At 33.1% G+C, this 27,278-nt stretch overlaps 1 protein-coding gene and 2 non-coding genes across 3 annotated transcripts in view; 2 read left to right on the top strand and 1 right to left on the bottom strand.

The window, feature by feature from the left end:
• Positions 1–511: 511 nt before the first annotated feature.
• Positions 512–583, top strand: Trnam-cau (transfer RNA methionine (anticodon CAU)). The gene has a single exon. It is a non-coding gene; the product is annotated as a tRNA-Met (tRNA).
• A 187-nt stretch (positions 584–770) lies between these two features.
• On the top strand, positions 771–842 carry Trnaw-cca (transfer RNA tryptophan (anticodon CCA)). The gene has a single exon. It is a non-coding gene; the product is annotated as a tRNA-Trp (tRNA).
• A 16-nt stretch (positions 843–858) lies between these two features.
• Positions 859–27,278, bottom strand: part of LOC129795353 (UNC93-like protein) — a 42,831-nt gene continuing 16,411 nt past the window's right edge. The window contains exons 4-9 of the mRNA XM_055836575.1: positions 26,025–26,317; positions 23,351–23,591; positions 7,984–8,181; positions 6,461–6,690; positions 1,112–1,272; positions 859–1,022 (exon numbers count right to left, since the gene is read on the bottom strand). Coding sequence (XP_055692550.1) covers positions 918–1,022; positions 1,112–1,272; positions 6,461–6,690; positions 7,984–8,181; positions 23,351–23,591; positions 26,025–26,317 — 1,228 coding nt within the window. The 3' untranslated portion in view covers positions 859–917. The remainder of the gene's footprint in view (positions 1,023–1,111; positions 1,273–6,460; positions 6,691–7,983; positions 8,182–23,350; positions 23,592–26,024; positions 26,318–27,278) is intronic.

Here is a 27,278-nt window from a genome sequence, read left to right as displayed (position 1 = left end):
AAAAGTTCAATTAAGTATTGAATTTCTTTGAAATTTACCACAAAATGAATTTTATGAAAATATTAAAAGAAAACATTCTTGGCATATCAGGGTTAGAATTCTTATTTTATTAGATAATAAATAAATTAATAAATTAATTAACTAATATTAATATTTGATTTTTTTTTATTTTTAGAGACAAAAAAATGAATCAAAAACATTTTTCTTCCATGTCTCTATTTTTCTGTACAAGTCTGTAAAAGCTCTTGTGTCAGTCTCCCATTCAAATAAAATAATAACGGAATAATTAATAAATTTCCTGGGAATAAATAATTATTTTTCACCATAAATTACCCCAAAAATCCCATATTTCTTCACATTTTGAGAAATAAATAAAATTTTCTTTTAATTTAAAAAAAATTTAATTGAATAAAAATAATATTTCTGACGAAATTCTTTGAAATAACATGAAATTCCCACCTGAGCGCTGCCCTCGTGCCTTAGGAAGAAAATTAGCTTGGTGTGCATTCAGAGCAGAGTGGCGCAGTGGAAGCGTGCTGGGCCCATAACCCAGAGGTCCGTAGATCGAAACTACGCTCTGCTAACTTTTTTTCTTTTTTATTTCCTTTTTCCACCATATTTTCTTTTGCAAATAAATTTTGAAAATTCTTTGTGGATTTTTTGCAATAGAATGGGCAGCAGAGGATAATTTTGTATGTGAAAAAATGACCTTGATCTCAATTTTGGCGCACACGCGGAGTGTTATGTGCTAATGTGAAAGCCCCCGTATGGACTCCGTGGCGCAACGGTAGCGCGTCTGACTCCAGATCAGAAGGTTGCGTGTTCAAATCACGTCGGGGTCAATTTTTTTTCAAAAACTTTTTTTCAACTTTTATTGATTTTCTTGTATTTTCTTGAACAAAATTTACAATTTTTCACTAAATTTTCTCATTTTCATCATTTGCTGCCACCAATTCGAAAGCTTTCTCATTGGGTGGATTCTTTTTTTGCTTCCTCTCCATCACTTCGATGCTCGCAAAGCCCTTTTTGGTGGAGGAGAAGAGAAAATAAAATATAAAATCAATTAAAAGATTTCTTTAAAAGGAAAAAAGGATTTTTTTTAAGAACTCACCGACATTCCGACAAACATAAGAACAAGGAGGATGTAAAGCTTCGTTCGGGAACAGAGGTAGGGGCTGAGGGTGTACGTCACAACTGATCCAGTTGCTTCCCAAAGGCGAAAATTGCTAAAAGCCGCTTCTTCTTTTCCCGGAAAAAGTATCCCACTGAGAGCTAGGACACACAGAAAGCAGAGACACAATCATTAGTACTCGAATTAAGAAGAGTTTTCAAAGGAAAAGTTCATTTTTCATGTGATTTATGCAGGGCCCCGAGATATCGCAAATTCCATCTTCAGACGCCGGCGACCTCGGCTCATGGAGGCGGAAATATTTTGAACTAAACTATGTTCTTTGAAACGCTGAAACTATTGAAACATATACCCACCAAAAAAACACAATATGACATTTCCGCGGAAAGTCGTTGGAAAATTCCATCAAATTAAATATTTTATTTTTATGAAATAAAATTATAAATAAATTGAACGTAAATTAATTAATAAGTAATAATATCCCATCTCAAGTGCCAGAATTTCCATTTTTAGACATTACGGGAGAATTAGGGGGGAAAATTCAAAGAATTCTGGTAAATTTTTTGGTCACTTCTGTTTTCTAATAATGAAGTGATTCTTATATGTTCTGGCGGTTCTGACTACAAGAATTTTTATCTCTTGATTTTATCCCAAAGAGTCAGAACTTCCATATTCTCGACAATCAGATGTTCTTAATGAAAAAATTGTTTTTTTTTAAAGTTAGATTTATGGTCACTTTACAGTACCACTTTCTTTTCCATTCACCCAATAATTCTTCAGACGAATAAAATCATTCCAAAATCAAGAATCAATCCTTTTTTTCGCGACAAATATACTAATTATTCTTAAAGCGTTCTTTTCTTCTTCAAAATATCTTTTAAAAAAATCTTTATTAAAATAAAATTATTCTAAAATGAAGAATAAATTCCATTTTTTTCGCAACAAATTTACTAATTATTCTTAATAGGTTCTTTCCTTCTTCAAAATATCTTTTAAAAAATCTTCAAAAGAATAAAATCATTCTAAAATCAAGAATAAATTCTATATTTTTCGCGATTCTTAAAGCGTTCTTTTTTCTTCAAAATATCTTTAAAAAAAAAACCTTGAAAAGAATTAAAATATTCAAAAATTAAGAATTAATTCTTTTTTTTCGCGACAAATATACTAATTATTCTTAAAGCGTTCTTTTCTTCTTCAAAATATCTTTTAAAAAAATCTTTATTAGAACAAAATCATTCTAAAATCAAGAATAAATTCTGTTTTTTTCGCGATTCTTAAAGCGTTCTTTTTTTCTTCAAAATATCTTTAAAAAAAAAACCTTGAAAAGAATAAAAATATTCTAAAATCAAGAATAAATTCCATTTTTTTCGCAACAAACTTATTAATTATTCTTAAAAGGTTCTTTCCTTCTTCAAAATATCTTTCAAAAAATCTTTAAAAGAATAAAATCATTCTAATATCAAGAATAAATTGTATTTTTTCGCGACAAATATACTAATTATTCTTAAAAGGTTCTTTCCTTCTTCCAAATTTCTTTAAAAAAATCTTTATTAGAACAAAATTATTCTAAAATCAAGAATTTTTTCTTTTTTTTTCTCCACAAATATACTAATTATTCTTAAAGCGTTCTTTTCTTCTTCAAAATATCTTGAAAAAAAATCTTAGGTATTAAAATAAAATTATTCTAAAATCAAGAATAAATTCCATTTTTTTCGCAACAAATTTACTAATTATTCTTAAAGCGTTCTTTTCTTCTTCAAAATATCTTTAAAAAAATTTTAAAAGAATAAAATCAAGAATTAATTCTATTTTTTTCTTGACAAATATATTAATAAAAAATTGTGGCGGCCATATTGACTAAACGGCTTGTCAACATATCAAAATTTCAGACCTCTAGCTATAATAGGGGCTAAGATATAGCGAAAACAAAATTTGGGGTTATTCAAAATGGCGGACGGAGGTGTGGGGGGGGGTTGATTTGACTTCATAATCGGATGTCTTTCAGTCGATATTTTAACTTTTCCGTTGACCGCAAGTCACTATCTATCAACGTTCTCTCGCAATTTAGCTTTGTACTACAGACGCCCGGAAAAATATGTTTGGCACATACGTTTTTTGGAATGTGCGGACACTAATTCGTGCTCGTTCCAAGTTTGAGCACGATCTGACGACTTTCGATTTTTCTCGGTACACAAAAGCTGTGCCTAAAAGAAACACAGCTTAATCATTCCTAATTCAAGAATTTATGATTTTATTCTAATATAGATTTTTTTTAGATATGTTGAAGAAAAAAAGAACGCTTTAAGAATAATTAGTATATTTGTCGCGAAAAAAATACAATTTATTCTTAATATTAGAATGATTTTATTCTTTTAAAGATTTTTTTAAAGATGTTTTGAAGAAGGAAATAACCTCTTAAGAATAATTAGTATATTTGTTGTGAAAAAAATAGAATTTATTCTTGATTTTAGAATGATTTTATTCTTTTGAAGATTTTTTAAAAGATATTTTGAAGAAGGAAAGAACCTATTAAGAATAATTAGTAAATTTGTTGCGAAAAAAATGGAATTTATTCTTCATTTTAGAATAATTTTATTTTAATAAAGATTTTTTTAAAAGATATTTTGAAGAAGAAAAGAACGCTTTAAGAATAATTAGTATATTTGTCGCGAAAAAAAGGATTGATTCTTGATTTTGGAATGATTTTATTCGTCTGAAGAATTATTGGGTGAATGGAAAAGAAAGTGGTACTGTAAAGTGACCATAAATCTAACTTTAAAAAAAACAATTTTTTCATTAAGAACATCTGATTGTCGAGAATATGGAAGTTCTGACTCTTTGGGATGAAATCAAGAGATAAAAATTCTTGTAGTCAGAACCGCCAGAACATATAAGAATCACTTCATTATTAGAAAACAGAAGTGACCAAAAAATTTACCAGAATTCTTTGAATTTTCCCCCCTAATTCTCCCGTAATGTCTAAAAATGGAAATTCTGGCACTTGAGATGGGATATTATTACTTATTAATTAATTTACGTTCAATTTATTTATAATTTTATTTCATAAAAATAAAATATTTAATTTGATGGAATTTTCTAACGACTTTCCGCGGAAATGTCATATTGTGTTTTTTTGGTGGGTATATGTTTCAATAGTTTCAGCGTTTCAAAGAACATAATTTAGTTCAAAATATTTCCGCCTCCATGAGCCGGGGGCGCCGGTGTAAAAGCATAAAATTGTACTGCACAAGGCTTTACACCAGGGCCCTGGATTTATGAGACTTCTTTTGTTCTGGAAGGAAAAATTCTTAGGCAAAGAAATTGATTGAAAGTTAATTAATTTCGTGAATTTTTTAATCAAGTTAGTTCTGCTGAAAAAAATATTTTTAATTGTTTGTTTTTTTTCTTATTGTTTTAAGGCTTTTTGTTGCCTCCAAAAGGCTTATGGACAGAGTTTGAGGTTTCTATTTGAAGTTCAAGACTAGATTAAATTCATTTAGATATTTTAGTAAAATAATTTAAATTTATTTAAGCCCAAAATAAATCATTTTAATGTGTTTAAAAATATATAAAAATTGCAGTTTAAGGACAAATTAAGGGGTAATTGGAGCCACAAAGAAATAAATGGTCAGTTCAACAGCAAGAGGAGTTTATCTTGTTGGAGAAATAATCAATTCTTTGAATTCTAAAGAAATTCTTTCAATCAAGAAGAATATTTAATTCCTGGAATTACTCCCAAATATTTGTCAATATTAGTTAATTCATACGGTTTTGTTTCGAAATTTTCGCGAAGTCTGATTTCAAAATTGTCTGAAATGATCAATTCTCAAACAAAAAGTTCTTGAAATTTTACGTTGAAATTCTAAAACTCTTTCATTAACATTTTTCATTTGAATTTTATACAAATAAAATTTGTTTATGGTAATTTCAGGCCTTTAACCCGTTCGCGTTCTTACGTAGATCCAAACTTGAAACATTTTATTCTACCGAATTTTAAAAAATTTAATGTTTTTTCCAAGTTAGAAATGATTTGAGTTTACGTAAAAGAGGATAAAAACAACATTCTGACGGGTAAATGTTTTCTGGGGGCATCCATAGAATAAATATCGCGATAAGAAGACCTCATATTTCACTGTTTCTATGTTTCTCACGTGGACATAAAAGGGTTAAAGTCAATAGAAATGTTGAAAGAATCCTTTTATAATTCTTAAAAAATTAATTAATTAATTCTAATTATTTGATTCAAAATTATAATAAAAACAAAAATTTCTATGATATAATGCTGATTTCAACGACAATATTGCCTAAGCTTTATATAAAGATTTAATAACTAATTATTTATTCTAAATGAAATTGAAAAGCCAATTATTTTATTAATCATTCAACAGCCGTTTAATTTGAAATGAAGGATTTAGGAACAAAACTCCTACTTAAGGGGAAATGTATTTCTTAACTGAAAAAAGGTGTATTCTAAGAACAACTTCCAGTATTCCATTCCTGAGACATTCTAATGGCAATATGGTTCTTATCCTTGCTGAAAACTGGAAAACTGGAAAAAGAACATTTCTTTGCGCATGCGCTTATTCCAGCGAATTCCCCGCCCATTGGAAACTTCTCCAGATTTCCAGGGAAAGGGGAAATTTGTGGAATGAGCAATGGGGTAGTTTCTGAGAACTGGAATTTTAAGAATTTCTAAGCACGCATGAACATATCCCCACCATCCTCTTAGTTTCCCCATCTGGAATAGAGGAAAGTATCCTTGCTAAAAATAGGGGTAATGGAATATTGGAATATTTTTGAAATTTCTTTTTAACGGAAAATTAATTTTATAGAATATTTTTGAACCTGAACTGTAAAGAAAAATGTGATTTTTGCAAATATTAAGATCTAATTTATTTCTCTTTTTATTTATACAATTTTTTCTTTAAGTTTGAACTTCTTTTTTTTTTAAAAGCAAGCCAGACTAAAATTTCTCGTCAAAATCAGTACAATATTGTCACATTTTAGTTCAGATTCTTTTCATTTTCCTTCAAATTTAATTCCAGATTTGAAGGAAATAATTTCTTTCGATGGATTATCTGATGAAAAAGGTAAGGAAAATCATAGAAAATGGTGGGGATAGGAACAATGCTGAAGAGTTTCAATTTTCTTCCAGTTCTTAAACATTCTCCCCACCACTTTCGTTCAAACTTTTACGAGTGGGGCGCATCTTGAGAACACTCCCCTTTTGGGAAAAAGGTAGAAGGGTGGCACAATTGAGGGGTAGATAAGTAACAAATGAGGGGAAGAAGAGAGAGAACATCCCCCACCACCGAAAAAACTACAACTTACCATTCACTTGAACCAGCCACACACCATCAGCAAGACCCCACAGTGCTGCCATGGTACAGTAAACGAATCCCGCGGAGGGAGTCGGATGCCACAGTTGCATCCAAATGATGAGGATGGTGTGCAGGAGGAGATTCCCCATGAGCACAGGGAGGCGTCCGGTGAGTTTGGTGAGAGCACCAGCAAGAGCGGAACCCACTGCATTTGCCACTCCGAAGAAAATCATCGCATACCTACCGATATGAGAATTTTTCTTTTAAAAGCAAAGAATTTCATTTCAGTGCCAAAGAAGCTCTCGAAGCGGAATGAATGGAGTCCTTTATTGCATATGTTTGCACACGTAAAATTTATAAAATGAATGGGACGGAAGGAAAGAAATTTATAACAAATTCTCATTTTAGAGGGGTTAAAAAAATAAAAATAAATTATTTAATTCATGTTTGCTAACAGATTAGAAGCTCAGAACTTTCTCAAAGGATTTTTTTTTGTTTATTAAAAACTTTGAATAAGATTGGGCTGAAAGGGTCAATAAAGATTCTCTTTTGAAACAAATATTCTCTTTACTTCAAGAAGCCAAAGCATGAATTTCAAAAGTATCAACCTAAAAAGATTTGAACTTTATAAAACAAGGAAAGGATGTGCTGAGGTAGTCAAGTTTCAAAAACAAGTTAAAGGTTCTAAAATGATTTTTTTTTTATAATTTTCAAATATTTAATTAATCTATCAAATAATATTTCTTGACTAATTGGACTCCAGTCTCTCCTAAATTCTTCCAAATAGATTTTTGTTCAAATTATCCCTTTAATTTCAGAGCTAAACAGTAAATAAATAAATTCGTATTTTAATTATAAAATATTTTCAAGCCGAAAGAATTTTCAAATTGGATTTGGGGCTTTTACAATTCGCCGCATTTTTATTGGATTTAATTAAATTTAATTGATTTTAATCTCACTGAAAATTCATTTGTAATGTCTGTATTACAATAATTAAAGCCTTATTTAATCGAGTTATTTTCATTGGCAGGATATTAAATTTAAAAATAGGAAAAGATTAACATAAATTACCATTTAACTGATTAACTGGGTGTAAAGGGCAAATAACTAATCGAATAAAAAATTATTCTATAAGAAGATTTTATTAAGAAGGGTTCTCAACTTTTTTTTTAAGTTAATTTAAATAATTTTTCTTTTCTTCTCAAAGAAAATTTTCCAAGTTTAGTTTCATATGAAGCTAAAGCAATTTTCTTCTTCGTGAAACCTTCACTCCAAGACTGATAAATTACTCAACTTTCAGAAGCAACAATTTGATTGAAAAATGCACAGGAAGAGTTGGGAAAAGTGGTCAAAAATTCGGACGAAAAACCATGCAGTTTCTCTTGCCAAAAAGTATGATAAATTGGCTGCACAAAATTAATATTTTTTCTTCTTTCTTCACTAAAACTTTAAAAATTCGTTTATCCCAAATTCTTCATCTGGGAAAGCTCAATGTTTGAATTGAATTAAATGAAAAACAAAATATATACTTACCCAATCTTTGAGATACCCCACCCACATGCCACAAAAGACGCCGTAAAGTCCACTGCGATAAAAGCTTGCTCCGCTCCAATGAAGGCTGTTATTGGCAACAGAAGAATCTGGTAGCGCTCCTTGAGCTGTCTCAGTGTCACAGCAAGGAGTTTGAAGCCTGACAATCCCGCTGCGGCACCACGACGCTTCTTTTCGTATCTTTAAAGATAGAGCAGAAAAAGAAGAAAAATTGAATTTTTATGCAATATTTAGCAATGAGACGTGCTATATAGTTTTTCAAAAGTTTTCTCATTTTTTTTCCTTAGGAAAAGGAAGGTAATTTCTCGTTCTAATTTCATATTCTACGCTCATTTCCTTCCTTCTTCTTTCTCCAGTCATCAACCTTTTTCCATTTCCACCGCATGCATAGGATGCAATGAGATCTGTGTGAGATTCACCGTGAATGATAATAATCCATGGGAATTACAAAGGGGCAGTTATGTGGAAAATATTCTAGCAGAAAACAACGAATATTCTTTTTTTTTTTTGGGAACATAAGGTAAAATGTCAACATATTGTTGAAAGTTTTGATAATAATTGAAGAGAATTAAAGAATTTTTGAAAAAAATTAAAAAAAAAAATATTCCTCAGATTTTGAGAAGATTTGAAAATTTATTGAGAATATTTCAAGAGAATAATCAGAATATTTTCTTACTATTCGTAATTGTTAAAGAATATCAGAATTATTTGCTGAATGAGAAGCTTTGAGAAGTTTAGAGATAAATTTCATAATTACAGCAAATTTTTTCATAGAAGAAAAAGACATAATTTTCCACCCATATTTTCACCCCTTGCAAAATGATGATGATGTAAAATTCTGCACTGTGTTGTACTGGAGTTGCAAGGATTAGTTTTCTGCATCAACACAGAGAGAATGAAGTTTTTTTTTAACACAACAAAAAGTCATTACTGCACCAAGACTTAATTTTCATTTTTTTTGTATTCCGCCACCATGGAAGGGATACAGCAGTGGCTGTATTTTTCCCATTTTTCCACATTCTGATTGGTGCATCGATAAATTTTTAAATTGAAAGTTAAATTATTGGTCGATAGATAAATTAAAATTGATAACGTGTAACGGATGGAAATTTGAAAAATGGAAAATGCTGCATAATATTTCCCTCCGGAAATTCCATTTATCTACGCATAAAGAATTAGGTGGTATACCGTACACATTTTAATATCAAATTCTTCTCTTTATTTTAGCAGCTTAATCGAGGAAATATTTCCTTAAAGAAATTCCTCATGAAAGCTTTCCGCCTAAAGGAGTTTAAAGGGAATTTTCAAGGCTTCAATTGCTCTGAACAGACGGAGGTGAATTTTGGTTGACGTCTTCGCGAGAAGCATATTTTTGACACTTGGGGGAGGATTTTTCGCGCCAACATAACCTCAAAGCTAATTTTTTTATGCAAAAAAGTGAGAAATATATGAAAAAATGCATTGCAGTGCCTCGGAAGGCTTCCAGTATACTCCTAAAATCACTTTCCAGTCATAAATCAGCATAATTCTGTTTTTTTTTGTCACAAAATGCGAATTGTGGTTATGTTAAGTGGTGGATTTTTCCCTGGCGCAAATACTCCTTCAAGTGTCAAAAAATTTTCCTCGAGCTTTTTTTTTGACACTTGGCGGAGTATTTGCGCCTGGGGAAAATCCACCACCTAACATAACCTCAATACACATTTTGTGACACAAGACAGAATTGTGCTGATTTTCGTCTGGGAAATGCATTAAGAGCACAAGGGAAACCCCCCGGGGGCACTGCAATGCATTTTTCCCATGTTTCTCACTTTTGCACAAAAAAATTAGCTTTGTGGTTATGTCGGCGCGAAAAATCCTCCCTCAAGTGACAAAAATATGCTCCTCGCGAAGACGTCAATCAAAATTCACCTCCGTCTGTTCAGAACCAATAGATGAATGAGGAATTTCACATGCAAAGTTTGTGCAGTGAATTTTCGTGTCCGATCGTTCGATCCGAAGTTCAAAAAATAATCTTAAAACGAACTTTGGAGTGCTTCGGGTTTGGCGAACCGACACGAAGATTCGTCGTATTGTACCAAATGTTAGAACTTTAATCCTAAAGGGATCAGGGTCGAGATTACTGAGGGAGTTGTCTTTAATGCACATTCTGATTCTTTCTTTTTCCTTCTATCTTTCTCTCCATTGCAATAGAATAATATAATCCATATAAAACTTCCACACCCTACTAATCCTAAACCCAACGTAATAAATTCAAATTTCAATTCTTCAATTTGAGATCCCCCCTCCAGAAAGCCTCCACGGAGACTCATTTCCCAACGACTATGTGGGAAAATGTGCAATAAAACATTTTCCTTGACGCTCGTGGTTTCTTCTTTGCCTCTTCACCCATCGTGAGAATGATGCGAAAAAATTCCCATTTGCCGCATCAAACGACTTTCCATTCAAACGACCTTCCTCTCTGTTTGCCATTTCGAAAGATTATCAAGTTGATTATGCGCTGAAGGAAGACGTTCGGGGGGGCGAGGAGGAATCCCTTGGAGGCATTTAAACTCTGACGTACAAAATAGTTGACGAGAACATTACGGGGTAATTTCTTTTATCACCCCACCCAGGCAATGTAAGTGATAAAGGGGCGTGGGTGCGTATGTGTGAAGAATCAGCAGGAATGATGGTGCTCCCGGAGAAGATTGAAAATTCTCCAACTCACAGCATTTTTCCTCTATGCCTGCCCACCCACGATCCACCCCCAATGAAGGTTCTTTGTGTCATGTGAAGGATTTCCTCGAAATAATCTTCTTCTGTGACAAGCTTTGATGGAAAATGCTTTGACTTTTCCTTGTGCGTATATGGAAAATGGTCAGAAAGAAGAAAAGTCAATGCAGCTTTTGTACAACAAAGGATTGCTGCATAGAGAAGACTCTACAAGAACTCCTTCAGAGCTTAGTTTCCTTTCTTTAAATCGAAGAGAAAATATTCTATAAATAAAAAATTGATTGAAGTCAAATGCAAAAGACATTTTTTCCATGGAAAAGAGTCCTCTCTTCCAACATTTGCTTGTACTTTTACTTGCTCTCTGTGATGTATTAAATTATGATATCAGAAGCCATTTCTTGTGCAAATAAAAGCAAAATTGCAAAAGTCTTTCCCAGATGAATCTTTCATGGGGGTGGTGTGAGAGTCTCATCAAGAACAATAAAAGACGTTATCAATGGAACAAGAAGAGATTTCTCTTTCTCATTCTCTCCGCTATTATCAAGAGCATTTTATGCCCATTTCTTTTCCAACACCCACCCCCACATGCTTTAAGAGCCTGCTCCCCCCTCTCTCCATTGTGTTTGGCCCATAATAGGCGAGTTTTCTCTATATAGCAAACATTTTCCAGCATGCGGCAAAAAGTTACAAATATATGGACAGAAGGGAAGTTTTATATTTTCCCGCTTTTTTTAAAGGGAAAAAAAAAGCTTGACGATGGCGATAAATTGTAAGAAATTTGTGAATATTTCTTTTTGCGCATTGTTGTAGCAGCATAAGAGGTGCTTTTTTTGCGAGAGAATTAAATTCCTTCTCCTTTTAAGTAATTACTCCGAGGAAAAAAAATGCAAATAAGAGTAATTGTTTGAAAAGGATTTTTTTTGTTGCAGTGAAGGGTTTAATTGAAAAATTTTTAATAAAGGAAAATTCATTAAAATGATTTTTTGGATTAAGGAGTAATTTGGAGAATTATGGGAATCTCTAAAAATGTCCTGGATTTAGAAAGAATTTTTTTAGGGAATTCTTTAAATAATTACAGAGAATTGTGGAGTTTTTAAAGATTCTCCAGTGGAGAAAGGGAAGCTTTCCACAGGAAATTCATATGAAATGTCTGCAAAACTCTTAAAATTGATTTTAAGATCAATTTCTTCTATTATTTTGAAAAAATCGTTAAGTTTTTAGAATAATTGTAGAAGTTGTGGAGTATTTGTTGTGCTTTTCTTCGAAGTCTCCAGTGGAGAAACAAGAAATTTCCTCAGAAAATTCATTAGGCTAATCAGTAGGAATCTAAAAAATGCTTTTTCTTGTTTACCAAGGTATTAAAACACATTTTTAATCATTAATCTATAAAGAAACTGGAGTTTTTACGAATTCTCCAGGGGAGAAAATTAATATTTCCAATAGAGATTCATATGAAACGTCTGCAAAGTACTTAAGATTAATTTTAGGATCTCGCTTAAAGTTAAAAGAACATTGCAAATTAAAAATTTAGATTTTAAAATTAAAATAAATTGCCCATTGCCCCATTGCTTTTGATATATTTTTAAAAATCTTTTATTTTCTCTTGGCAATTTCTCAACCAAAAAATTTGTCTGAATTATATTTCTTTTAGATTTATTTAACTTCCAGAGAAAACAATATTTTCCTTAAAACTGTTCCAGATTTTCCGGAAGATTTCTATCCAAACATGCGAAAAAGATAAAAGTTTTAAGTAAAAAGTGAAAGCTTTGGGGAATAATTTATTGCACATTAAGTTGCAACTAGTGGGAAAAATTCAATTGAGAGAAGAGAGATAAAATTAAACGCAGCACTGCATTTTACAATGAAAGTTTTCACCATTTATCAAATTTTATCTCACACAAATGCTCTATTTTCTCAGCATGTTTTCCATCCTCTTAGTTTTCCCACCAATTCCTGAAGAATTTAAGGAATTTTCCTAGGAATTTCTGCAATGTTTAAGCTCTCTGCGAAATACTCTTCGAGAAATCTTTATCCTATAATTTACTTTAAATGCTTCTTAAAGGAGTTAAAGGATATAAGTGTTTCTCTCACTCTCTCGTGAAATTCTTCATTTGAGAAATTCTTCTACTTTTCTTCTCAATTTCAAAAGTGTGATGAAAGTGTTAAATTTAGAATTTAATTAAAGCCATGAGATGATGAATTTAGTGTAAGACTTTTCTGTGTTGAAATGTTGAATAATTTACTCCTTCTCCTCTTTCTCCGTACAATTTCGTCTCTTTTAGCTGTCTGGGCAAAAGAGAAAAGTTCCTCCACTTGATTTTCATGCGATTTTCCCTTTTTGGTGGAAGAGAACTGCGTTGACTTCCATCAATCGGGCTGTTCTCAATTGAAAATCAATTCATGTTCTCGCTCCTCCCCCCGCCCCCGGTGAACTTTCCGTCCCTTGAATTTAATTAATTAATTCCAATAAATTCCACCTAAATACATTCACCATATCAACGACCTTTTGGTCCTTCCAACAGAATGCTGCCGCTAATATAACTTTGAGCACACAACATATGCTCCAGGCACAGTGTGGGGAGTACAGGGGGGTTGGTGGTGTAATAAAATTTCGTTGAAATTCATGTCACCACTCCCCCGCAAAAAGCGAACAACTTTCCCATGTGCCAACGGGGGTGTTCACTTAAATGCAAAATCATGCTTTGGGATTTATGGTTTTTTATTAAATTCTCTGCACTTTTATGAGTTTATCCGCGTAAATGTAACGACTGCCAAGACAAGAAGTGATCCAAGATAGTTTATGGAGCTTTTAAGAATATTATACTCCAGCATGAGACTGTGGGGGAAGTTAAAACAAATGGTTTTGAAAATTGTATGATTTTTCAACATTTAATGATTTAATCTTGATTCCAATTTGGTGAGTAATTTGGGGAGAAAATATGGAGTTTATGCAGATTCTCCACCGAAAATTCATTGGATATGTCTTAAGAATTTCTAATATTATTCTCAGTTATTTAATTATTATGTGAAAATTATGGAATAAAATTTTGATTTTCCAGTGGAAGAAAGAATTTTCCAAGACAATTTTATTGGAAGTATTTCTGAAATTAAAAAAAATATTTTGGCGAATCATTATTGGGAACGTTTAGATTACTTATGAAGAGTTCAACTGGAAGCTCTTCTGGAATTTCCACGAAAATTCCAGCTGTTTTATTCTAATACTTTTTCTTTCCAATATGTCTTGGAATTCAATTACAAATTAAATGTTTCTAATAGGCTTTCCAGTCAATTCCAATGGAATTATAGATTTTACAATTTTTGGAATCAATTTGAGCCGTTCCAGTCAAAAGATTAAAATATAGTTTTAGTTTATCTTAATAAATATTGTATTCAAAGCTGTTTACAACAAGTACAAGACGTAAATTCTAAGAAAGAATCATACTGGAAGTTCTGGAACATCCAAAAGAATTCTAATCAAATTCCTTTTTTTTTTATTTTGAAAGGATTCTATTCTAAATCACCTTTCCATTGGAAATGTGGAATTTCCAATTTATTGGAATGGTCTCCAGGAGATATTCTAATGGAATTTAGTTATAAAATCCAAAATAAATTACGCCACTAGAGTTTTTTTTTTTAAATAAATTGTTATATTTATTAAAATTTTTCTTTTTTAAAATTCTTAATCGTAAAATTTTCTCTATGAAATGAGAGCAGGTGAGTTGAATTAATTCTTGTAATTTTTCCTTCGTGAAGAAAAGCCATCTAATGTCCAACTTGATGTATTTTCCCTAGAGCCTGAAGAAGAATATAAACATTTTCGAAACGTCGCTGAATCCAAACAATTGCATTTTAATCATCCCCCTCTGACCGAATTCTGAACAATTTCAATATAAAATATTCCCAAAAATTAAAAAAAAAAAGATCCAAAGTGCTCGATATGTGTGGATTTATTTTATGCTGAAGAAGAGCAGAAAAGTGTCGTAAAAATCTAATATTTTTACATTGAATCAATCATTTTATTGAATTTCCAATTCGTGTAACTTTCAAAGTCAACGAATAAATATTGTAGAAAAGGGAAAGAAAAAAAAGCTCTTATATGTGAGTAGGTAACTTTATGATTCAACAATTTATCTCGCCCTCAGAACTTTCCCATCAAAACCTTCACTTTCTCGCCCCCCACCCTCTTGTCCTACCCCAACCAATCCCACCCTATGAATGCCATGCGTTGAAATTGCGGATATTTAGTTAAGGATGAAAAGCAATTCAGTGTGTGACCAAGAGGAAGCTTATAGAGAAGGAAAAAAATATGTGGAGCAAGTTGTGGGCAAAACAACCCCCAAACTCCCCGTCAGGAAAGGCCAAAACCGACGTACTAATGGAAGGATCCTCTCTCCTTTAACTTTCTCCCCGCAAATATAACCCCAACTATCTGGGGAGGAAAAAGTTGTTTGTCCGCCCTCTCAACTATTCTTTGGGGGTTTTTCCTACTAATTCATTGTACTATGTACGTACATGTGGGTGGGGGGTGTTGTATATAGCAGTAATGATTCTCTTTTTTTTCTTCATCTTCTTGGTTTCCTTCACGTTGTTATAATTCATGAAACATTTAATTTATTGCACTTTGCTACACCACGTCACGGACTAGTTGACTTTCTGTGTGAGCTTTCGTGAGAGCTTTTTTTGGGTAATTTTCTCAGCACAGAGTCAGACAATCAAGCCTCAGGGTATGACCACAACAATTTGCACTCTGACCCGCCGAAAAAGAAAGCAAAATATTTGTGAATAATTTTTCTGATACGATGAAAATCACGAATTTTCCCACGAAAAGGGGAAAGCTGATAAAGCGCCAAAAGGTGAAGTGAAAGAGGATTGAAAGTCAACATCTAATATTGGGAATGACCTCGTGTGGAGCCGGTGGAGCATTAATTTTAAACAACATCCGAAAATCTGATGAAATATTTCCACAAATATCGCATTGGGTGGATAAAAGCTCGCGGGGTTTGTTTACGCGATATATCCCAAAACATGAATTATTTTGAAAATATAAGGAAAAACAATCCCATGTTGAGAGGCTTTAGTTATGGAGAGAAAGCGCGAAATATCAGATTGAGGTCATTCAGGTATTAGCTCCACCACTCCCCTAAATTCATAGGGGATTATATTGTTAAAACAAGGTGAAAATAATTGGATATAGATAAGAAAGAAAGTTTATTAGGAAGGAAATTAATTTTCAATTTGGGATCAACGAAATCCCATGAATTGATTAACCTCTAGGCCGCCAAGCGGGGTCGTTGAACGACCCCAGCCCTATATTTCGTGCTATAACTTAATAAATATAAAAGATACCATTCCCATCTTTTGGAAATAAGTTCTTTGGTTATCTGAGGAGGTTGTGTAAAAATTTCAGCTCAATCCGTCCACCACAAGAAAAGTTATTAAGGAAAATGTAGAAGAAGGGAATTCAAAAATTGGTGTAACGGCCATGCTGCGGAAAATTTCTTAGAATGAAGTTGGTCACATCATAAATCATATGGTTGAAGGGGGTTGAAGGGTTGTGTTTACTTTCTCACTTTACCTTCTCAGTGTCAGAATTATCGCGAATAAGTAACATAAACAACATAAAACATAATTAGAAGCATATAAATGTGCAAAACAATAAAGAATATTCGAGAAATATTGCCATTTATCACGGTGCGGGAAGTGAGGGGAATGTGGGGAAGTAGTGAAAAAAAATAGCAGTTGCGGTCAACTTCGTGGCAAATTTCTCACGAAGAAAGTGTGAAAAAGGAGTGAAAAATGTTTTTCCCTAATATCTTCTTCTGCGTGTTTCCGGGTGGCGAATTTGTGATGCAAGGGACAAGAGGACTATATAAGGAGTCTAAAGGTAGTGACCCGACAGTTCCCGGTTTTATAGTTTATGAGAAAATCGACTTCCTTCTTGGGGTCGTTCAACGACCCCACCTTGGCGCTCTAAGGAAGCTCCAAGGTCTTGGCGGCCAGCAGGTTAAATTTCTTCATCAAAGGTTAAAAGAACTTTAGTTAAAATAAAGTCAATTACTCTGTTTAAAGAAGAATTATTGGAAAATCAAGACTGGAATTTTATTGGAAGTTTCAGGGCATCGAGGATGATTTTTCTTGGCATCTAAAAGATTTGTGAATTTTTTTCAACCATAAAAAAAGTTCTACAGTTAAATAAATTACAGTTAAATGAATTTTATAATTGAAACATAAAACGAATAAACTGTAAAAAAAATGAATAAAATTCCATTTGAACATTTGAACGCTCATTGATAACCGTGAAAAATCCAATAAAATTTTATTGATAAAATTTATCTGAATTTGTCGCAAAATATGTATTTATTTCAAGCATTAAATTTAATTCCTTAATTAATTACAATTTGCTTTATTTTTATTTTCTAGAACATTTATAGCAACAGTCGTGACGAATTTATTGCTGATTTTAAATTTATAGCCGTATAAATGAAATTAATTTTGAGTGTCAATCCAATTAGAATGCTAGATAATAGTCAGTACTATTGGATATATATTATGCAATAAATGAGCGTAATTCATTTATGTATTAAATAGGAATTAATGTGAATGTTCAAGTTGATTGATTATCTCTTCAATGTTATCATTCATCATCACTTTGATGTTATTTCATTGATTACATTAGTTGAATGCTATTGATCCTTATGTTGAACATGAACATAAAATTATACCAATTACCACTAAATCATCAAAAAATAGGGGAGATCGTGGTAATTTTAATCAAATTCCAATATTTTTTAAAGTGGTTTTTACTATTAACTCAGAAGGGTTCTTGGTTATAATTCAATTTTCTGATAAGGTTTTACAATTTAACGATTTTTAGCTGTGTTTCTTTCAGACACAGCTTTTGTGTACCGAGCAAAATCGAAAGTCGTCAGATCGGGCTCAAACTTGGGATGAGCACGAATTAGGGTCCCCACATTCCAAAAAACGTATGCGCCAAAAAAAAATTTTCCGGCCGGCCGGCCGTCCGTCCGGCCGTCCGTCCGTCCGGAGTTCAGAGCTAATTTGCAAGAGAACGGTGATAGATAGAGACTTGCGGTAAGCGGCAAAGTTTAAATATCGACCGCAACACATCCGATTATGACGTCAAATTTTACTCCCCACCCCTCCGTCCGCCATTTTGAATAACCTCAAAATTTTGTTTTGCCTATATCTCGGCCCCTGTAATAGCTAAAAATCTGAAATTTTTATATGTTATAGGGGACATCAATACCTTTCCAACGATACCTCATTTTCGAAAATCGGCCAAGCCGTTTAGTCAATATGGCCGCCACAATTTTTCATCGAAAATCGACCATAACTCGAAAACGGCTTGACCGATTTTGATCAACCCGGGCTCAAATGAAAGCTCTCAACAAACCCTACAACTCTCTAGAACATTCGAAGTTTCAAAAGTGACCACTAGGGGGCCAAAAATCAAAAACAAAATTTTCGATGAGTTTTCGATGAATATCTCGAAAACGACGACATAAATTTTTTTCATTTTTTGATATGTTGTAGCTGACCATATTATCTAGCTTCATGCCAAAAATGAAGAAAATCTATGGATCCGTTCTCGAGATATAGCCTTCCAAAGTTGGCATGTCATATCTCGGGTTCTACAAGTCCGATCTTGATCAACTCAAGCGCAAATGAAAGGTTTCGAGAAACCCTACAAATGTCTAGAACATTGCAACTTCGTAAAATGTCCGCAAGAGGCGCTAAAATCGAAAACAAAGTTTTCGAAAATTTCGAACTCGAATTTTTCGAAAATGGCGACATAAATTTTTTTCATTTTTCGATATGTTATAGCTGACTTCAAGACCTTTCAAACAAAAAAAAATTTATGAAAATCTATGGATCCGTTCTCGAGATATGGCCTTTCAAACATTTCATAGGGGATGACTTTTCGACTTTTCCCGACTTTGCGCGTATTTAAACTAATTTGCGTTCTAGTTTGCTCTGACAAAATTGGTACACTGAAAGAAACACAGCTCCCGTAAGCTTGGTCAGCTTACCAGTACATTTTAAAGATATTTTTGTACTTTTAAAATATTAAAAGAAAAAAATACACAGTATAACAGAATAGTATAGATTAGAACAACGTAGAACAGTATGAAACAGAGTGATTTACAAAAGAATTAAAGAGTACAGATTAAAGTAGAATATACTAGAATAAAAGGAACAGAATAGGAATGAATTAAAAGGAATATAAAAGAGTGATTATAGGACATAACACAATATAACAGAATAGAATAGATTCGGATAGAATAGAACATAATGCAATTAAGGAATATAAAATCCTTCCCTTTCTTTCCTTTCTACTCCACAGCTATTCCTTTCCTGCTCGGACGATTGCTGCACACACGGGATGAAGCCAACATCATTAACAGTGCCATCTGTGAGGCGGAGGACAACAAGTAGACAGTGTCCGTAGTCGTGTGCCGGTCAATCAGCGATAATGTGCAGCTGCATACAGTGTGCCTGCGTTCGAGGAACTTCCTATATATATGGGTCGGAGCCAAGATCAACAGTGCCATCTGGTGGCGGAGGGACAACGCTGGTAAAAACCGATCTACACTATGTGGCCTGCCGAACGAACGCCAATGCCCAGCATCAGTACGCTAAGTGATCGCGGAACTTCCCGTGCAATGATCGCCACCGACGGGACTCTCCCCTCCAGCCAAACAGTCTTAGGACTCGCGCGGAGTAATCTTCCGAAAAATCTACATGTAATTAACGCAAATTGAATTTGTAACAAGAACATTGTAATTGAGTAGGAATGAAAATAAAGTATTATTATTATTATAGTATTATTATATACTTTAGAAGGAGAAGATAATAAAGTAAAATAGAACCGAGTAAAGAAATAAAAATGAACAGAAAATATGGAAAATACGGAAAATATTAGACTAGATTATAACAAAATATAACAGAATAGAATAGATTCGGACAGAATTGAACAGAATGCAATTAAGGAATTTAAAATAGACTTAAGAAGAAGAGATTGAAGTAAAATAGAACCGAGTAAAATAAATAATATAGTAATGACCAGTAAATATTAGACCAGAATATAACAAAATATAACAAACTAGCATATTTACGGAAAGGATTTTTTTTTTATCTAATTTAAGTTAAATATTTTAAAAACGATATTTTCTTCATAACTACCTACTAAGAATCAATTTAAGGGCAATTATAAAAAAAAACATTTTTTTTAGGTTTTTTAGACTTGAAGGAGGGAAGTTTATTTTACTTTTCAAAAACAATCAAAAAAAATTCTCTAGGTCTCCATTTTAAGTTTCATTTTTGCTCTCTTCGAGCTAGGCAGCTTGTTGTTGGTTGGGTGATTAAAATATAGCCTCGAATAGCCTCTTTCTTTTTGGTTAATTTTGTATTTCTATTTTTATACAGAAAAAAAGTTCAATTTTGGAAAAACTGAAGAAAAAAAACTTGAGAGGATTTTTTTTTGTAAAAAAGTAAACTCCGCAACTGACTAAAGTATCCCAAGGATTCTCTACATTTGAAATGCAAACCACCTCTAATCTGTATGGATTGTGACAAGCATTTAGCGAAACATTGTGACCCCTCCAGCATAGCAGTGTGGGTGAACTGTCGCGTGTACACAAGTGATGCAAACAAAAAAAAATCGTGCAAACAAATTCAGTTGGGGGGTCGTGGATAGAGGAAAAGTGGCGTCATGGCAGAATTTATATTAATGGTTGAGTGCCCCATTTCTCACTTTCCGCTTTTTCCACATCAACAACACCACTTAATATCAAACCACAACACACAGAGCCTGATTTATAACCCATCCAGGTACATATATACCTAAATTTTCCCCACCGCTGCTTCCCGGCCAAGCAAAACACTTCCTATAACTTTGCCAAACTCACATTTTGCTTTTTTCTCTCCTTGCAGTCGGAATGCACAAAATATTTTACATACAAAACATTTCCACCTCACAAATTTACAGGGATTTAACAAATACATGAGGAAATTCAAATTATCTCCGTGAAATTGCACCCCATTCTTACCCCCGTCCCCCGTCCTTCGTCTCCAGAGAATCCACTAAATATATACATACTTCCAACTATAATCTTCCTCCCTTCCAGCAAATAATTTGTAGCGAATGTGTTGCGAATTAACTTCAACATATGACAAAGGTCTGGGAAGATATAGATATCCCCAGACTCCAGTGTATTCGCTAAGAGTGAAAAACTCTCGTGATAAACTCCCGAAGGCTTTTTGCAGGGAAAGGTGAGGAAAACTTCCAATGTGATAAACTCCTGTAAGATTTTCCCGGATTTCACGTTTCTTTTAAAGCGCAAAAGCCTTCAGAAGTTTATCACGGGAGTTTTTCACTCTTAGAGAATTCATGCCCAGTTGAATTTTGTAGTTTTCCTTCTTGTTCCTCAGATTAACTTTGAACCCTTTCTCCATGGCTTTTAAATTTTCTCGCGCTCCATCAAACGTAATACCGAGAACTCGCACTCCAGCTTCTTGAACATGTTCTATTGCTTCCTGAATCAATTTTTTTTTCTCTGAGAAGTCTAGAGAAATTATTGGAAAATAAGCGAATGGGAGCTTCCAGCCTTGCTCTGGACAGACGAGCATGAAGACAAGAATTTGTCTCGCTCTTGGGTTTTCATATTTTCCAGTACTTCCCACAATCGGTTGTCCGTACATTTTATTTCCGATTTTGTCCAATTGTGCATAAATATACTACATTCAACAATTTCCAAAAATGAAATAAATTTTGACAATTTAATTTTGTTAGAAGTTTAACAAAATTAAATTGTCAAGTTATTTTCTAGATGCAATTTGTGCAAAAATACAATTTTAAATGAAGATTTATACAGTAGATGCAAAAGAATATAATTTAGAACATTTTAATGGTCTAAATTTAATTTTCCGACGTATTTTGTAACTTTTTTGAATTTTGAACTTATGTTCACAGGAAGCGTCCTTTCCTGGTGAACGTAAGTTCAAAATTCAAAAAAAAATTAATGATCTATTTAGAATATTCTAATGATCTAATAAATAGGAAAATAATCCAAATTTATAGTGAGAGAATTTACTCTTATTTAGAACAAAGAGTTTAAAAGATTTTCTCTATTACAAGAATGTTTCTTAACCCTTTAAGGTTTTTTGGGTCATACGCTGACCCAAACGTGAAACATTTTATTTTTTCAATAATTTATGAATGTAATTGTTTTTCCATGTTACAAATGCATCAAATTCACGCATAAGGGGTCAAAGAAGACGTTCTGAGTGAGAAAAGTCCTCTAAAAAAAATTCATAGAATAAAAATCGCGATAAAAGAGAGCATGTTTCAATGTTTTTATGTTTCACGTTGGACGTTAAAGGGTTAATTTTTTCAAAATTTCATAATTTTCAGAACCTATCGTAAATGATTTCGAGAGGATAATTTTGAAAAGTAAAAGAGAAAAACTATTAATAAAGTCTTGAAAAGTATTTCCTGAAATTTTTAACGTTAAAAATGTTAAAACAGTTATTATTTCCAACGATTGGCTTTTTAATTATCCCGATGTTTGACTTTGAATTGGAAAAATGTCTGAATTTTTAACATTATCATTTTTAATCATTTTTGAGGTTCTAAATACTCAATTTTGTGTTCTTAACGTTCTTCAGAACTAATTTCATGTTTTTAACGTTTTTTTAACCTGATTATATTTCAAACAAGCTTGTAAGTGGCGCTGTGTTCACCAAAGGGGACGCTTCTTTCCATATTCCTCAATTTTCTCAAGTTTTAACCTAAAAATGAATTTTAAGATAGATTTTTATAAAGTTCGAAGCGGAACTAACCGATTTTTTTTAAAAATTTCTAACGTTTTGAACATTAACTCCTTTAACTCTTTGATTTTTTAATGGTGAAAAGTTCGTTGTTAATCGCTTGATTTTCAAACGTTTCTTTTTCAACACATAAATTACTAAAATTTTTACGATTGTAGAATTTCTGGAGTCTCTATTTCCAACGTTAGTGAGCTTTTTAGTACCTGAACTTTTAAAATTTTGAGTTTATTTGAATTCTCAACTTTTGTCTATTTACTTATAATAGTTTCTAACGTTAATCTTCACTTTTACTCCTTCAATTGAATTTCTAACGATTCATTATAGTAATTACCTCGATATCTAATGATTTGTATTTTATTCAATTAAATTTTAACGTTTCGTGCGTTCGATTAAGAAATAAAAGAGTTCAATTCAAAGCTCTTTTTTTCTCTGAAGCTTTTAAATGAACGCTGAAGCATTCATGTCGTGCAATATGTTGCCGTTAAATTCAATTTGTATTTCTTCACACAAAATTGAACAATTTTGCTGAATATTTCTGCTAATTATTCCATACGTTCCATACTTGTTTTTATCATGCAGAAAATGGATAAATTTTCGAGATTTTCTTTTGCACAATTTCCCACATTTTGTACCATTTGAAAAATTTGGTTGAGAATAAATGTGCGGAAGTGTTGTAGGCTAAGAGATTAGGTTGAGGCACAAAAGGGTGGAAGGGCGAAGGTGGGTGTTTGTGCGGGGAATAAATTGACAGGAAAAGGATGGAGGAGAGGACTCAGAATTAATTTACCTCGTCAGGGAATCCACTCCAAACGTCACCGCCAGGCAAGCTGCTATCATGCACCCCAAGAAAATGCCGGAGAGGATGTGGATGTGCCGTGGCTCAGGTGGACGTAGATTGGCATTCTCCATGGCGCTCACGGTGCTGGGGCAGAAGTTACTGCCGCAAATTGCCGACACGTCACGGAGGTGCTCAGATGAATTAGGTGCGATGGATGTGCCCCCGGAATCCCCCGTCAAGTGACTCAAGACTGCGTGGAATGAAGAAGAAAAATACGCAATGAAGAAAATTTTGTATTTCAACCACATCGCGCTTCATTAGATGGCGGAAAAACTTCCCAGACGAAAGGGCTTTTCCTCTCTATCCTTCGCTAGAAAAAATATACATATATGGCTGGAAGGGCATGGATACAGTATTCGTATTAACAAGGAATTTTTCATTATATAATAAAGTCTTCGTGTTAGAATGCGAAATTTTCCTCTTCTTGTACTTTTGCGGAAGAAAGTTATCCGTATGCGCTGGAAGAATTCAAAAGCAAGGGGGTAAGTAACTGGAAGAAAAATATCCTTTTATTCGTATTCTGTTGCGAAATACTTTGAAATATTCGGACGAAACATAATTTAAATGAACGATACACTATTCAAAGATATGAAAAGACAAACGAAACGTGAATAAAATGGATGGAACACATATTTAATTAAAAGAAACCCATTTAATTTTAACGAAAAACAAATGAACGAAACGTTTTTTTAAATGAATTTAACGAACTTTAAGTGAACGAAACGCTTTTTAAATGAACGAACATACAAATAAAGTGAATGAAAAACATTTTTAACTCAACGAAACTTTTTGAAGAATGAAAACGCATTTTCAATTAAACGAAACAATTTTGAATGAACAAAACAAAATAATAATGAACGAAACATTAATTAAATTAACGAAACGCATTTTAAGTGCAAGAAATAAAATTTAAATAATCGAAAGAATCATTTGAAGCGAATGCTATTTAAATGAAATAAATAAATGAACAAAACTGAAATAAATTAAACGAAAAACATTTTTGATTTAACGAAAGTATTTTGAAGAAACAAAACGAGTTTTTATTTATTTATTTATTTGCTGAAGGGGGTGTCATCATCTCTAATGATTTCCCAAAAAAGCGATTTTTTAATGAACGAAACTTTAATTAATTAACGAAACGCATTTCAGATGTACGAAACACAACAAAAAATTAGTGGAAACTTATGAACTAAACGCATTTTAACTGAACGAAACTTACAAAATTAATGAAACGTACGAACTAAGCGAATATTAACTGAACGAAACACAAAAATGAACGAAATAAAATTTATTTTAGAGATAATTCTTCAATATTTTTTTTTAAATTAATTCCTTGATATACATCAAGAATTTCCGATATTATTTGTAAAAAGTCTTCAAATAATTATTCGAAAATCTTCTTCCAAACAAAACCCAAACCTTTCCCAGATAAGCACCCCTTTTTGTTTGAAAAAGTAAATTCAAGTTGAATTAGGCGGAAAAAATTGGGATACGAGAAGTTGTTGCAAAATTGTCCGTGATGAATAAAAACGAGAGCTTGAGGAAAAATTCTTCGTATAAGAAAATGCAAAAGTTTAAGGGAGTTTGTAAAGGACTTCTGGCTGTTGGATTATGGAACATGGATCCTTTAAAAATTTTGTATGTACCACGAAAGATAAACTTTTTGCTGCAAGTGGATGATTGTGGTCTCGGTTGCATAAATGGAAGAAGTTTCGAGGGGAAAATATGAAAAGTTTTTGGGAGACGAAAAAAAAATAAAGAACTTTGGGGAATTCTAAAAGGGGGGTTATTCATTTTTTTAGGTTATTTTACCGGACGAAGGGAACTTTGTAGAGAGTTTAAAGGAAATTTTAAGCAAAAGAACGTGTATAAATGTTCTGAATTTCGTATTTTTAACGTCTTTCTAAAGTATTTTCTTGTTTTTAACGTTCTTTTGAGTAAATTAAATTTCAAATTAGCCTCCGCGTGGCGCTGCATTCGCCAAAGGGGACGCCTCTTTGCACATAACCTCAATTTTATCAAGAAATTGATTAAATTCCGTGTAAAAATTATACAAAAAGAGCTCTTTCCCTCTGCTCCAGTTAAAGTTCCATCGTATACAAACTAAAATAATAAACTTTTGGTCCATTGCGTCCTATTTTTTTGCTCTTTAATATTAATTCTCATTTTTCCACATTGTTTCGCCTTTCCCGCCGCCACACAAAATACATTTGAGTGCCTCAGAAAAGCTGTGAAGGCGAGAAAATGGAACTCACAGTCTCCGAAATGCGGTGGCGGAGATGAAGAAGAATGAGTAAAAAAAGTAATTTGGACGTGTTTCTCATTTTCACACACACACCCAGCCTTTGGTGGTGTCCTTGTCAAGCCACCAAAAGAGTCACGGTGTACACACATTTCAATTTACTACTCACGCAGGAGCACACAATTGTAATTGACTCATCCCACCCCCACACAAATGTTGTGAACGAGAATGACTCTGTGAGGACTTTGCGGTCCTTGACTTTGCGTTTTTGGGGAGATTTTTTTTATGTGTGAGTGGGTGGATGGATGGGGGTGACGTCTTCCTTTGGGGGAGATAAAACACACAGAGAGCAGGGTGACTGATTCTCATGGGGGTAGTTACCTGAGGATGAAATTAAGTTGCCCCACACCTGGGCCATTTGGTAGAAGACGAAGAAGAGCCCAAAGAAGCGCACGACGGCCACCTCAGTCTTCTCGCGATTGCCACCAAAGCGCGTGAAGGACTCCGCCACGACGGTGAGGTACGTACACTTGGCACACCACAGAGGGCCACCGCCAAAACCAACCGCCAGCCCAGCTGGGAGGAGGGTATAGGCACGTGGGTAGAATTGGCTCGCAATAAACGGCATGTAGGCAATGAAGGAGAAAGCAATGGTCCATTTGCATCCCAACCATCTGCAAAAGAGAGAGAAAGAAAAGCCATTTAATAAATTCGTTGGGAATTAATGAGGAATATTTCCATATCAATGTCGTAGGACAATAGTGAATGTTAATCTGCTCAATGGTCAGGATAAAAAATTTAGAATGATTCCCTTTAACAATAATTTACTTGCTTTTGCACATATTTTTTATTATTTTCATTTCCTTTGTTGCTTTTTAAGCTCAGTTTTCACTATTTTAGAGCATCTTTACCTACGATTTTCCTTCTCTTTAACTACAATTCTCTATTTTCAAATCACATGTATTCGTTTACTTCACGAGATATCTAAGTTAAACAAGAGAAGGGGCTCCTTTTAGGAGAAGAAAAGTATAATATGCAATTTTTATGGAGTCTTGAATTTGAGAAACGGTGGAATAAATCTTTCTCCTGGCATTTTCTCACATATCACAATATTTAGAGAAGTTCTTACAGTACGACATCACCTTCGTGCCACGGTACAGAAAAAAATCATTTGTGAAAAGTTGGTAAAATCGTGCAAGCTATTTGTTACTAAAATATAATTGTTGAAAAGATTAAGAGAAAATAATTTTAAATCGAGTTTGTTGGGATAAAAATATGGAATAATTGTCTTTGTCAGTAGTTTTTGCAATTGGATTTGCTGATATAACGGTCTTTGGTTTAAGCTCACGGAAGAATAAGTAGCATCCAGCATATTCTTTTTACAATCCCTCCTCAGTTCTAAGTTAGAATTTAATTAAGTTACGTTAGAAAATTCAACGATATTGTCTTTAAGTGAAATTCACTGCTAATGCCAAAATAAAATTCATAACTCAGGTCTATATGGATCCAGAAGGAATTCAACAGCCGTACAAATTTAAAGTGCAGAAGAAGAATAAGAACTCAGGTCGACGTTTTTATATCCATTTAAGTTTTCTGAATTAGGTTGCCTTTTTTTTGAGCTGGGCCTTTGCTTTT

The sequence above is a fragment of the Lutzomyia longipalpis genome, chromosome 4, assembly GCF_024334085.1.
Source record: "Lutzomyia longipalpis isolate SR_M1_2022 chromosome 4, ASM2433408v1".
In the NCBI taxonomy this organism is placed as follows: Eukaryota; Metazoa; Arthropoda; class Insecta; order Diptera; family Psychodidae; genus Lutzomyia; species Lutzomyia longipalpis.
The sequence above is the reverse complement of the archived record's forward strand: the minus strand, read 5'-3'. Positions and strand labels throughout refer to the sequence as shown.